At 41.4% G+C, this 12,589-nt stretch overlaps 1 protein-coding gene across 1 annotated transcript; it reads right to left on the bottom strand.

Moving 5' to 3' along the window:
• Window positions 1–1,814: 1,814 nt before the first annotated feature.
• LOC119271180 (tau-cadinol synthase-like) lies at window positions 1,815–7,767 on the bottom strand. Its single transcript, XM_037553104.1, has 8 exons — window positions 7,480–7,767; window positions 6,220–6,481; window positions 5,629–5,914; window positions 4,413–4,631; window positions 3,898–3,948; window positions 2,564–2,687; window positions 2,192–2,440; window positions 1,815–2,099 (listed from the first exon to the last, which is right to left on the bottom strand). The coding sequence occupies exons 1-8, from the start codon at window positions 7,765–7,767 to the stop codon at window positions 1,815–1,817; spliced, it is 1,764 nt and encodes a 587-aa protein (XP_037409001.1).
• Window positions 7,768–12,589: the final 4,822 nt, after the last annotated feature.

Here is a 12,589-nt window from a genome sequence, read left to right as displayed (position 1 = left end):
GAGAGCCTAGGAGGAGGCACGGCCCTTGCCAGACCCCCTATTTATGTTGCTGGTCCTGGTTAGTACATAACATGGTTTCCCGGTCGGTTCTAGTACACAACTCTAAGTCGGTTATACCATGGAGATAGTACTCGTATATTATCCAACTCAATTATATGAAATTGGCTAGAACAGTTTGGCCTCAGTTGGTTTGTAAAACCTCGAATAACATAATCCTTGAAATGTGTAGAAACCCAGCCAAACATAATCAGCCCGTAGTTGGCTACATAAACAAAACTGTCTCCGATATGTAATTCTACAGATTTTATAATGGGCGAGCATTCGCTCATCTTGCCGTGACCCAATCACAGCATGCAAAGTCTAATGGGTGGTTGTATGCATGCATATGATGATGTAAGCAAAGTATAACATTCTTTAAAACAAAAATGTTTTCTAGGGTAAATCATATGTCCAATTTACAATCTGTTTACACTGCTGGTTTTGTATCATTGGGTGACTCTCAGCTATATCCCACTCGAATATATTCTGACAAAAAACTGACCCTAAAGTTGCCACCCCATGATAAATGAAGTTGCCATTGGAAAATTTTGCTACCATATTGGAAAATTGACTTTGTACCAACTTTAATATAAACACAATGGCTACTTCATTAATTACTAGGTGGCAAGTTTTAAGATGCATTTGTTGCCACCCCAAGATAAGGAAAGTTACCTTATATTTGTGTCTAAGTTGTCACCGTGTTTGTATCAAAGATGCCACGTGGCAACTTTAATACCAACACCCTGACTGTGGCAACTTTAATACCAACACCATGAAAACTTGTTAAGATGATTTTTTCCATCTAAACTACACATGGGATCTAGTATCCAATCTCTTGTCAAGACGAAACCAACAATGAAGACAAAATGCAAATCATATATGTGGTTTGAGGGTTAACACATTTTCAAGTTTAAAAATCAACATTTATTGTTGTTGTTACATGTAATATGCATGCCTGCATGTCGTCGCGTAAACACTCCTATCATGTGAATGTCCCGCATTATTAACATCACAGTTCTATTCCTTGGGGTGCTCCTATACATAACCGACTAGGATAATAATACACAATCATGGTTGGCTCCGACATATATTCCTATCAGGTTCACGTGCAAAGGTGGTTATATAATAAAATAATTTAAAATTTTAGTTTCACTTATGGTTTGCAGCTAACCCTACAAACCAAATTCAGAAGAGTTTCATTGCAAATTGGTCATCACCAAATCTCACATGGACATTACATTAAATTTACCCAGGTCTCACATTCAGGTCACATTCACTCCAAGACAAATATCACAACACACGACGACCACCATATAATAACTTTAAATTTCAACATGTCAAGGTCTGAAATATGCCTGTATTTTTTTGGAATATGACAGTTCTTCTGGTTGCAAATGAGAATATGACGATATTTGAACATATGTGACAATTTTCTCACGTGCATCGTGGGAAAAACATTTATTTTATATAGATAACACAGATGGAGCAGGCTCATGCATCTAAACACATGACTCACTGGGGAAAGTAAAGTTTGAATTTGCATAAGAAAACTAAGAAAAAATATGTGGAAGAATTAAACAGCCAATAGTTGCGTACTACTCCCTCTGTTCCTAAATATTTGTGTTTTTAGGGATTTCAAATGGACTACCATATACGAATGTATATAGACATATTTTAGAGTGTAGATTCGTTCATTTTGCTTCGTATGTAGTCATTTGTTGAAATCTTTAGAAAGACAAATATTTAGGAACGGAGGAAGTATAATGGTCTTAAGGCTAGATGGGCTTGAGGAATAGGCTCTCGACAGTCTCCTGAAGATGTGTACTTGTTGTGTACACGTCGTTCCTATTATCATAGAACAATGATGAGCTGCGTGCTAAATCAATAATTGGTTGCAAGGCTGGGAGAAGCGCATGATTTTCAAAGCGAGCTTTGTTCAAAATCTTCCATTCCTCTTCTATTAGTTCATCGATCCTTGCAATGGCCACCTTGTCTGTGACTCCATGCTCATGGATGTAACACTCCACGGAGCTTGCTGCATCACCCTTGCACTTCCGACGCTGTATACGGCATTGTTAATATACGTAAAGCGACATGAAGTGTTTACATATTATTATTATAATTAATCTTCAAATAATATATAAATTTATACCTTAAATGCAGCAATGTCGTTCATGAAACGTACAATCTTTCCACCTGCTATAACAACGTCGGGTACGCCAGCTGCCCAATCGAGTGACTGCTTCATTATTTTTCTATCCACGCCTGCCATCACACTCAATGATAGTGTTGGTCCGCCTACCGTTAGGCTAGTCAAATTTACTTGATCTTCAAATTTTGGCCAGTGATTATTGTGTGACCATTCGGCTTCTTGTAGATAACCGCTGACGTGATTTTGAAACTGTATTCATGGGTGCATGCAAAAGATAAGCGAAATAACTTAATCAAAAGGGCTAAAGCATAATCATGAATATATTTTCTTAATTTCAAATTTTCTAACATAGAAAGGGCATGTATGTATTACCGCTTTTCTAAGGTAGGAAACATTGTAGTCGACGTTGGCTGGCACTTCATCCTCAATATTCTTAAATGTTATCAGCAACTCCATATACAACCTCTTGAGGTACTCTGGCAGAATATCAACGGCACTTTCATCCCATCTATAGGACCAATTGTGTGTGGCACAAAAGAAAATAGTGAGACACTTCTATTAGCTTGTTTGTGCTCATAATTGTTTCTAGATGAAGACCTACTGACGGCAGATCCAGATAAAAGATCAACATCTCACTACAAGATTCTATCTCACGATTTACAAAATAAGGAAATCAGGGTTGATGGAAGAATATGCGCAAGAATCTGGCTTCATATGAGCTAACCAGAACTTTATTCTCTCTGTCGTATAACGGCTAGAGTACGTGTGAGTCAACCTGATTTGTATTGAACCCTAGATACATATATAAAGGAGTTGTAGGCTAAGGCAAAAAAGGAATATGCAAATCACAATCCAACTCACTCAGAAGCAACTATGAGCAATTTGGAAGATTGGTTCAAAGTACTCTAGATCGCCAACCATGCCGAGAACTAGAGATCGATGGGATCTTGACCCACTAGTTTATAAGTTCCTTTAGCCACCAAATACTCGTGTAATATATTTTGAGATAGTGAGAAACCGACAGCTAGGGGAGTAGGATTATTACCCACCACGGGGGCCTGAACTTGGGTAATTTTTTTGCCTTGGTCTTAACAATTGTTGCGAGATATTTTGATGTGATCCTTGTGTTGCCCCACCTCCATGACATGACCTCCCAACTATGTGCAATGGCAAACCAATCGCACATGGTTCAAAAAATACACATTTGTGCAACTGCATAGCTACATTTTGTCTTAGCGGGTATGTGGGTGATGTTGTAACGATACCATATGGTTGAAGGTCACAACCCATAACATCCTTCCCTTAATGATGCATCAAATACTAGCCAACTTCATATACCTAGAGTACTACCTACGTTCAATGATAGCTTCTCATCTCCACATATGTGTGTCCTCAGAACCGACACATCCAGGTTACCAGTTAGTGGTAGTGGATGACCGTGAGGAGCTCAGTGACCTCATGCTTGCTATAGTTGTGCGACATAGACATATCTACGACGGGTGGTCCTTGACAGAGAAGAAATGTGTCTTCCATCCTCTAGCAACGAACCCTTGTACGTTGATGATGTAGTTGTTCCCCACCTCCCAAAAAATGCCACTTCACCTTGACTCTATGGTGGCAGCTCCTTCATCTACTAGAAACATTGTTAGATCCATGCTAACAATGGTGTATCTGTGGTGGATGTATCTTGAACTCATCTAATTAACTACAATGGCGGGGTGTTGGCCCTACTGAGGCGACACCAGTCATCATTGTTGCTATTTTTTATTGCTAAATTCCATATTGCATACATTTCTAAATTTAGGTCATGTGCTTATAGTGTTGCATTGGAGACAAATCAGTTCCCTGTGTAGTGCATTAGACCATCTCATCAGTCAATTTTCACCATGTGTGATTTCCTTTTACATTATCTCCTACTAACTTCTAGAGGCATATAAGGTATATCCTATTCTTTGCGGTGTGTCATCTTGGAACCCTTCATATCAAATATTTGTTCATGTCTTATCCAAGATATTGTATCTATACACAATCTAGCACATCCAATTTAATTTTTTTAGTCATTATGACTGACATAATTTCAATAAAAGTTGGTTCACTATACTAAATAATTGGCCCATGCATAAATATTTGAGCTTGCAAATGGCTAATAGGAAACAACTATTAGTGTTTCATAGGTAAAGATAAATCTGATTAGTAAGAAATATAATGTCCACCACTCCACCTTTGTATGGCTTCATGTAACTTCCGACAATCATCTATGGTAGCATGAATATCATATGTGTCATCCACAGTCGTAATAAGTACAATCATCATTGCGATAATACGTCTTGGTAGTTTGAAACCTCTCTGATAATATACCACATAGGCCCAAGTGTAGCTCTCCACCACGCGACAACGAATATAACTTAGTCCAATATTTCTAGAAAAATTGTTCCACCACCTACACATTAGAATAATTAGATTTATTTCAATAATACATTTGATTGATTTAGAAAACATTGGCCCTTCTCCATGTCAGAAAAAATGGATCACACCATAAATATCAGGGGTTCCATGAGATCATGAACATAATTAGGAATAAATATATAAAAACATGCTATGTAGGATATCACTTTTAAATTCTACACATAGAAAGTATTCCATGAAAACAACAAATAAGTGTAAATTATATCTAAGTTAGGTTCAACATAGCTAGGAATATTTCTCTCTTAGACCACATCAAGTAAAATAGGATGAACAATAGGCATGCACTAGATCGTTATCCATAAGTACCCAAATCTATGGTAATGTGTAGGAAATTATTAGGCCATCAATATTGCCACAAAAATGATAGTAGGAGATAATTTTATCCAACTTAAACTTTTCATTAGTCTTTTGAGCTGTTGATGTTGGTTTTTTGGATGGCTAGTATCAGAAGTATGCTACAAGCTCATTCTCATATGAGTAAGGATAGCATGTTGAAAGCACATTTGGCTAGCTTACATAAACTGTAAAACATGGAGAAATACCACCTTGAATGTTGTTGGCCCGAAAGAAAAACTATAAATTATTGTACCTTTTGTACTACTTCAATCTAAGAAAGTAAAAATATATGATTTTCAAATAAGGAAATAACATGTTTTTTTATTGAAATCACAAGAAAATATACAAGATTATATTAGAGGTAAATAAATTTCGAGATAATAATTAAAATTTAGGGCCCATTAAATATGTGAAATTGTGAAATCGTATAAAAAATAGATGGCTCAACTTTGATGTGTAATAATCAACAAATCTTTTGTTGGTAATGATTTACACTATGTATGATTTACATTATTATTATTATTATTATTATTATTATTATTATTATTATTATTATTATTATTATTATTATTATTATACCATCATCATCATCTCAATTTATCATGATTCAAAAGAGAAATAAGAGTTTAACTTACTCAGTAATCGCTTTGAGCTCCTTCAAGTGGACATGTTGTAAAAGGTTAAAATCTAGTTTTGCGAGCTCCAATAGAACTGGATTATATCCTTCCTCTTCTTTGTACTCAGAGATATAATGCAGTGTCTCTATCCTCTTACAAGCCCGTGGCAGTGGTATGTGAAGGGCCCGTTTGACTTGATTAGCTAGTGGGGTCTTCAGATCACTACCCCTCATTGATCTAAGATGATGCCTCGCAAAAGTTATGGCTTCTTCGAGTGTTGGCTCACCATGAACATGAAGATGAGCTGCATTATACAAACTTAATAGCCCCTTTGGATCATTTGATATGTCCTTACTGAAGCCCCCATCTTGGGCCTTGAATTTATTGAAAACATCTGCATCCACAAATTGTTGTCTTTGTCAGAAATCTAATGTCGTCCTTGTCAAGCTAGTTTGAGATACAGATAATGTAAGTCGAAGGCATGCATACTAAGAAAATCAGCAATTAATCAAAGCTTCAAAATTCAATCAGCTGGCCAATTGTTAATCTACATCCTCTAAATGTCATGGGCGTCATCCAATGCTATGATAAATAGATACAGTTAGATACCTGGAGAAACCCAATGGCCATGCTCCCTAAGCAAGCGAAACCCTAGAGCAACTTCACTGAGGCTTGAGCTACTAAAAAATTCACTCTCCAAGATCTGGCTTAGAATAGTGTCGATCTTCTCTTTAAAGTGGTAATCTATTCCAAGATGTTGGAGTGTATCCAGTAAGCAAATTTGCGTTGCCATATTGTTACAAGACTTAAACATCATGCATACATGTTCCTTCAGTTCATTAGCTCTCACCAACATCCATTCCTCAGACTTCTGCAATTGATTGCTTAAGTTAACAAAAAAATGGATGCAATACATAGATCCATAATCAAGTTATCCAGTTTGTATCCAAATAGTGGTGGATATTTCCCACCAAAACTGCATAAATGTACTCATGTTACAAATGAATAAGACTCATAGCCATTTTTGTTTGATCACCATATGGTGTTAATGTGAGAATAATAGAAGCATGTAAATAAAATGTTTTTCTTTCTGTTATAAGAATACGAATTGTGTAATATTTTTGCAAAAACACAAGGGAAATATTTGTATGTCACTATGCACACACGATTATGGGAGTAATATTGCTAATGTTGTTTTGCACTAGCTATCATTTTCCTCCGGAGTAGCCCCTAAATAAATTTAGCTAGTGACATCATGTCCCGATTGATTCTTAACAAAGGTGAGCCACGTTATCAGTATGATGTTTTTTTCTTACCTTTTCACACTAGCCTTTTTTCCTCAAAAAAACGGAGCACTTTTATCATATTCTTCGGGCACATCAATTTTTTTTGTTATGGGACAAGGTATCATCTAGTTATTGCGAAAGCAAGTACATTCTAATAATGTATAAATGTTGTTGTTTTGAAGAAAAAAAAGTTTTTTGGCACATGGTGTGTCATGTTCCTAGGATTAACCAAAATTAATAATACGAAACGGAGCCAAAGTTCAAATTTGATTGGTAAGATGCCAGTGGGTATACTCCGTTTATTTCACAGTACAGTGCATATTAGATTTATTTTAAGTCAAAGTCTGGTGAAGTTTCAGCATGTATGCATTCAAAAAAATCAAAATAAATACAATATGAAAATATACTGAATGATAATTCTAATGATATTTATTTGGTATTATGGATGTTGCCTTTATTTATAAACTTAGTCAAACTTCACAATATTTAACTTCGAAAAAAATAATATATGCATTGTATTTTGAAATGGAGGGGGTTTGATTTAATAGCCTTGCTAGCTTGGTTTTCAACTTTTGATGTATACCTGCAGTGGTTCTGGCTCATATCCAGTAAAGAAGTCGCTCCACGGTGAGGGTTCAAAGCCGGACTGCTTTTCAGGAACGGCGGCAGCAGCCAGTGGCGAGGCCACAGACCGACGACCCTGTACAGCTGACCGGGCTCCGCCGCCGAAGCCTCCGTCAATTTTCATACAGCACGATGGTTTAGCCATTAGTTTTCTTGGGCTTTTGGTCGCTAAGACAAAAGTTGCCTGACCTTGCCCAGACTTCATGCACACTCTGGCGCCGCCACTGGCAGCAACGGCGGATGCCATGAGAGCTTACGAGTGTCGCGCGTTGTTCTTCTTCAGGAAAAAGCTAGCGAGCTCGCTATAGTTAGCTTTGGGGAGGTATGAGAATGCATGCGTATGAGAGGCCTTTATACCCAAGGCCAGCCCCAGCCCGGGTCATTGGAATATTCATGCATAGCCGCCACCATGCATGCATCTTCTATTCTTCTAATAATTAGCAGCCGGAGTGCCGCCACTATGTATAGCCGCCACATTGTCAGGGTCACCTAAGCAAGTGCAGAGTTGGTCAAAACCCGGTGCTAAGTCGAGTGCTAACACAAAATTCGTTGGAGTCGACTATTCAACAAGCACCGGTTCTAGAGTAGCGTTGACTCCTATATATACCTGCATAGATGCGCCAATCGCCCGCGATAGCTTAGAAGCAGCTTAAGATGAGAATCTCACAGTTGGAAAAGTCGATGTGGGTTCTGACGTGTGAGGCCTACACTGCAGCGGTTTTGGATTTGTGAACTTTATCCAACGATACGCACGCTCTTAGACCTCCTACGAGTGTATCACATGAATTATCATGTCTACCAACTAAGCAATTTAGATGAAGTGACATACAATTAAATGGAGAAATCAAGAGGGATGGGTATCATGATATGATACCGTGTCGTATTGAATGTTGTGCTATTCTGTGCCATGCATAAATATAAATGAGGTCGTCTATAATACCACCTTCAGATACTATGCACTATGAAGGTAATATCATATACATGATGCTAGTATATGACACTCCCACTACGAGCAGCCTTAGATCTCAACATTTTAGGTTCACGCATCGACAATAAAGATATGGTGCCAAAATTGGTTACCCCGTGACGAATTAATGAGACCACTTGTATGCCTCACCAATTCAGCTCCTCAACTAGCTGACGATCTGATAGATGAAACTTCAGCTCAATGGAGAGAGGGACTAATCCATGATACTTCCTTGCCATTGGACGGGGATGCCATTCTGATAACTCCGTTATGTACATGGCTTCAGAACTTTTGGTCTTGGAACTTGGAGAGGACAGGAGTGTTCTCAGTAAGATCGCACATATCCCATGTTAGTGGCTGTAAAGTTCAGAAGTGAAAGTTAGCTTGACGGAAATATGGAGTCCTTCAAACCATGCAGTAGAGGAGAAGGGATGGACTATATGGTGACGCCGCCGCGCCCACCGCCCGGAATCGCCTCTCCTCCTCGAGTCTTCTGCGCCGCCGTCGCAAGGCAATTTCCCCGAGCACCGAGTGATGTCTGATGTGTGCTTGCTGTGTGCTTGATGTATGCTTGCCTGCTTGCTGGATTCTTGCTTGGCTGTGCTTGCTGGCGTCCGTACTACTAGTACACCGAGAGAAATAGCTGCACAAAGGAGGCTATCACTTCTATCTATTGCTACTTGTTGATGTTTGTTGGATAAAATTACTTGCTGATGTTGCTGCTTGTTGATGTATTTTCTATTTTGTGTACACCATGAGGAGTTGAGGACCTGGATCATTCAAGACAAAAGAAAAGAGGCTTGGAGGCAATCACGCAACTAATGGAGTCGAGGACATTTTGTTATGTTGGTTTTTATTATAGTTTTGCTAAAGCACATCTAAATGTGCAATAAGTATTGCACATCTAAGTCCTATGTCATTGATCTTATGTTGAGATTCGTGTGGATATTTCTTTTCTTTTATTAATTATTTATATATATTCGACGTATCGCATATTGTTGTTCTAGAAATTGCCGTATCCCGTATCGCCGTACTTGTATCGCCGTATCGGTGCAACGTAGGATATTAGCTATCTTGAGGTTGGAAATGCAAGCATCCTTCTAAACATGATGTAAACAAGATGCTATCTTTGGGTTGGAAATGCAAGCATCCAAAGTTAACAACAATATTTCTAAAAACTGGGAACAATCTTGAAATCCTGATATAAGATTGAAACATAAGCAACACCATAGAATGAAACATAAGCATTGGGTGCTGGCCTGGCACCTCCAAGCCTAGTATGGCTCCACGAGTCGGGGCATGGGTAGCTCGTAGCGCAAAACAGGTGACCCTGGCATTATCCAGCCGCTCTGGTCATGATTTTGCCAAACCGCGCCGGTCCCTCAACCCTCTGAGTCTGATCGGCTTCACCACAGTGTCCTGCGCCGGTCCTTGGCCACAACAAACATGGACACCCACTGTCGCAAGAATGCTAAGTCCTCACGGCTAGGCCTCAAGGCGTCGGAGCAGTTGCAGTTGAGCAAGAGGTCGTTGCAGGCAAAACCCTCCGTCTCACAGCTCCTCCAACAACTCTGACCCCCTCCCCCCTCGGAACCCGGTGACTGCGCATATTTCAGCACATACTACCGTCGCTCTGGAGATGACAAGGGGAAGGGCACGAAGCATTGATGTTTGACTTGCGTATATCTATCTAGTCCTAGATCGTACTCATATGAACTTGTTAGCGTATCCTAGTGTTACGTATGAACTTGTTGTGTGATTATAACTTCAGTTTAGCTACATGACAGTCGCCTGAAAACCTAATTGGGTCAGCCGATTTTGTGGAGAAGAAAGCAACAACGACATTGAGTCAAGGCAGTTTGATCTCGTCTAGGGGCAAGGAGCCACCTTGTCTTAGAGCATCTCCAGCCTTTCGCCCGGGGCTAGAAAAAAGCGCCGCTTGGGGGCGTGCCGGTGATATTTTCGGCGTGGGGGATGATCGAGTTCCCAGCCGCCGCCCCCAGATCGCCCCCAGACGCCCTTTTTAAAATATTTTTAAAGACAGAATCGGCCAAAATTCGACAAACACCACATAGATTCAGCGATATTTAGGCGTTTCACAGTTTTTTTGCATATTGAAAACATATAATCTACTAAAGGAAGAAAAAAACAGTTGTTGCCGCGCCTACAGGCCGAAGAGCTTGTTGGAGACGTCGTAGTCGCCGTCATCGTCTTCCTTCTTCTCCTTCTTCACTCCGCGGCCGTCCCTGCTAGACCCCTGCCCGGGGTCGCCCGGGCGGACTGGTTTGGCCAGCGGTGGCGCGTCGTCATCGCTATCCTCAAGGACGATGACGCCTCCCTCGTCGCGGCCACGACGGCGAGCGGTGATATCCTCTAGGACGCGGCGCTGACGCTCCATCTCCAGTTGGGCCCAATCCTCCCGCGTCCACTTCATGGCGGCCTCTTCGTCGAGCTCGTCATCATGCTCGCTCTTCACGGCGGCAAGCCTCGGCTCCGTCTTCGGCTTGACGAGGCGGGTAGGAGCCGAGGAGGAGGCACGGCCGCCCTCATTGATGACGAGGGCAGCGCCGCGGGTGCGCCGCCTGAGTGGCGTTTCCACGGGCTCTGCCTTGACGTTGACAAGCGCCGGTGACCCGGAGGAGGAGGAGGAGGAGGAGGCGCCCAGCATGCGCCTCGGCAGCCATGGGCCGCCGCTCCAGCGGGGGGCGGGGCCGGGGCCGCCGGGTACTGGAGCGGCGGATCGTTGCTGCCCTCGAGGTACTCGAGGACGGCGTGGATCGTGCGGCCGGGGATGCCCCACCATGAAGGAAATATGCCCTAGAGGCAATAATAAAGTTATTATTTATTTCCTTATATCATGATAAATGTTTATTATTCATGCTAGAATTGTATTAACCGGAAACATAATACATGTGTGAATACAAAGACAAAAATAGATAGTCACTAGTATGCCTCTACTTGACTAGCTCGTTAATCAAAGATGGTTATGTTTCCTAACCATAGACATGAGTAGTCATTTGATTAACGGGATCACATCATTAGGAGAATGATGTGATTAACTTGACCCATTCCGTTGGCTTAGCACTTGATCGTTTAGTTTGTTGCTATTGCTTTCTTCATAACTTATACATGTTCCTATGGCTATGAGATTATGCAACTCCCGTTTACCGGAGGAACACTTTGTGTGCTACCAAACGTCACAACGTAACTGGGTGATTATAAAGGTGCTCTACAGGTGTCTCCGAAGGTACTTGTTGGGTTGGCGTATTTCGAGATTAGGATTTGTCACTCCGATTGTCGGAGAGGTATCTCTGGGCCCTCTCGGTAATGCACATCACTCAAGCCTTGCAAGCATTGCAACTAATAAGTTAGTTGCAGGATGATGTATTACGGAACGAGTAAAGAGACTTGCCGGTAACGAGATTGAACTATGTATTGAGATACCAACGATCGAATCTCGGGCAAGTAACATACCGATGACAAAGGGAACAAGGTATATTGTTATGCGGTCTGACCGATAAAGATCTTCATAGAATATGTAGGAGCCAATATGAGCATCCATGTTCCGCTATTGGTTATTGACCGGAGAAGTGTCTCGGTCATGTCTACATAGTTCTCGAACCCGTAGGGTCCACGCTTAAAGTTCGGTCACGATCGTAATTAGGGTTTTTGTGTTTTGATGTACCGAAGGTTGTTCGGAGTCCCGGATGTGATCACGGACATGAAGAGGAGTCTCAAAATGGTCGAGACATAAAGATTGATATATTGGAAGCCTATATTTGGATATCGGAAACGTTCCGGGTGAAATCAGGATTTTACCGAAGTACCGGGGGTTACCGGACCCCCCCCCCCCCCCCGAGGGGGGGGTTATTGGGCCTACATGGGCCATAAGGGAGAAGAGGAGGGTAGGCCGCGCGCCCCCTCCCCCCTAGTCTGAATAGGACAAGGAAGGGGGGGCGGCGCCCCCCTTTCCTCTTTCTCCCTTCCTCCTTCCTTTTCCAACAAGGCAAGAGGGGGGAGTCCTACTCCCGGTTGGAGTAGGACTCCTCCAGGCGCACCCATAGGGCCGGTCGCACCTCCCTCTCTCCCTCCTTTATATACT

Source organism: Triticum dicoccoides, chromosome 3A (genome assembly GCF_002162155.2).
Source record: "Triticum dicoccoides isolate Atlit2015 ecotype Zavitan chromosome 3A, WEW_v2.0, whole genome shotgun sequence".
Taxonomy (NCBI): Eukaryota; Viridiplantae; Streptophyta; class Magnoliopsida; order Poales; family Poaceae; genus Triticum; species Triticum dicoccoides.
Note: the sequence above shows the minus strand (reverse complement) of the source record. Positions and strands in the feature narration are given on the sequence as shown.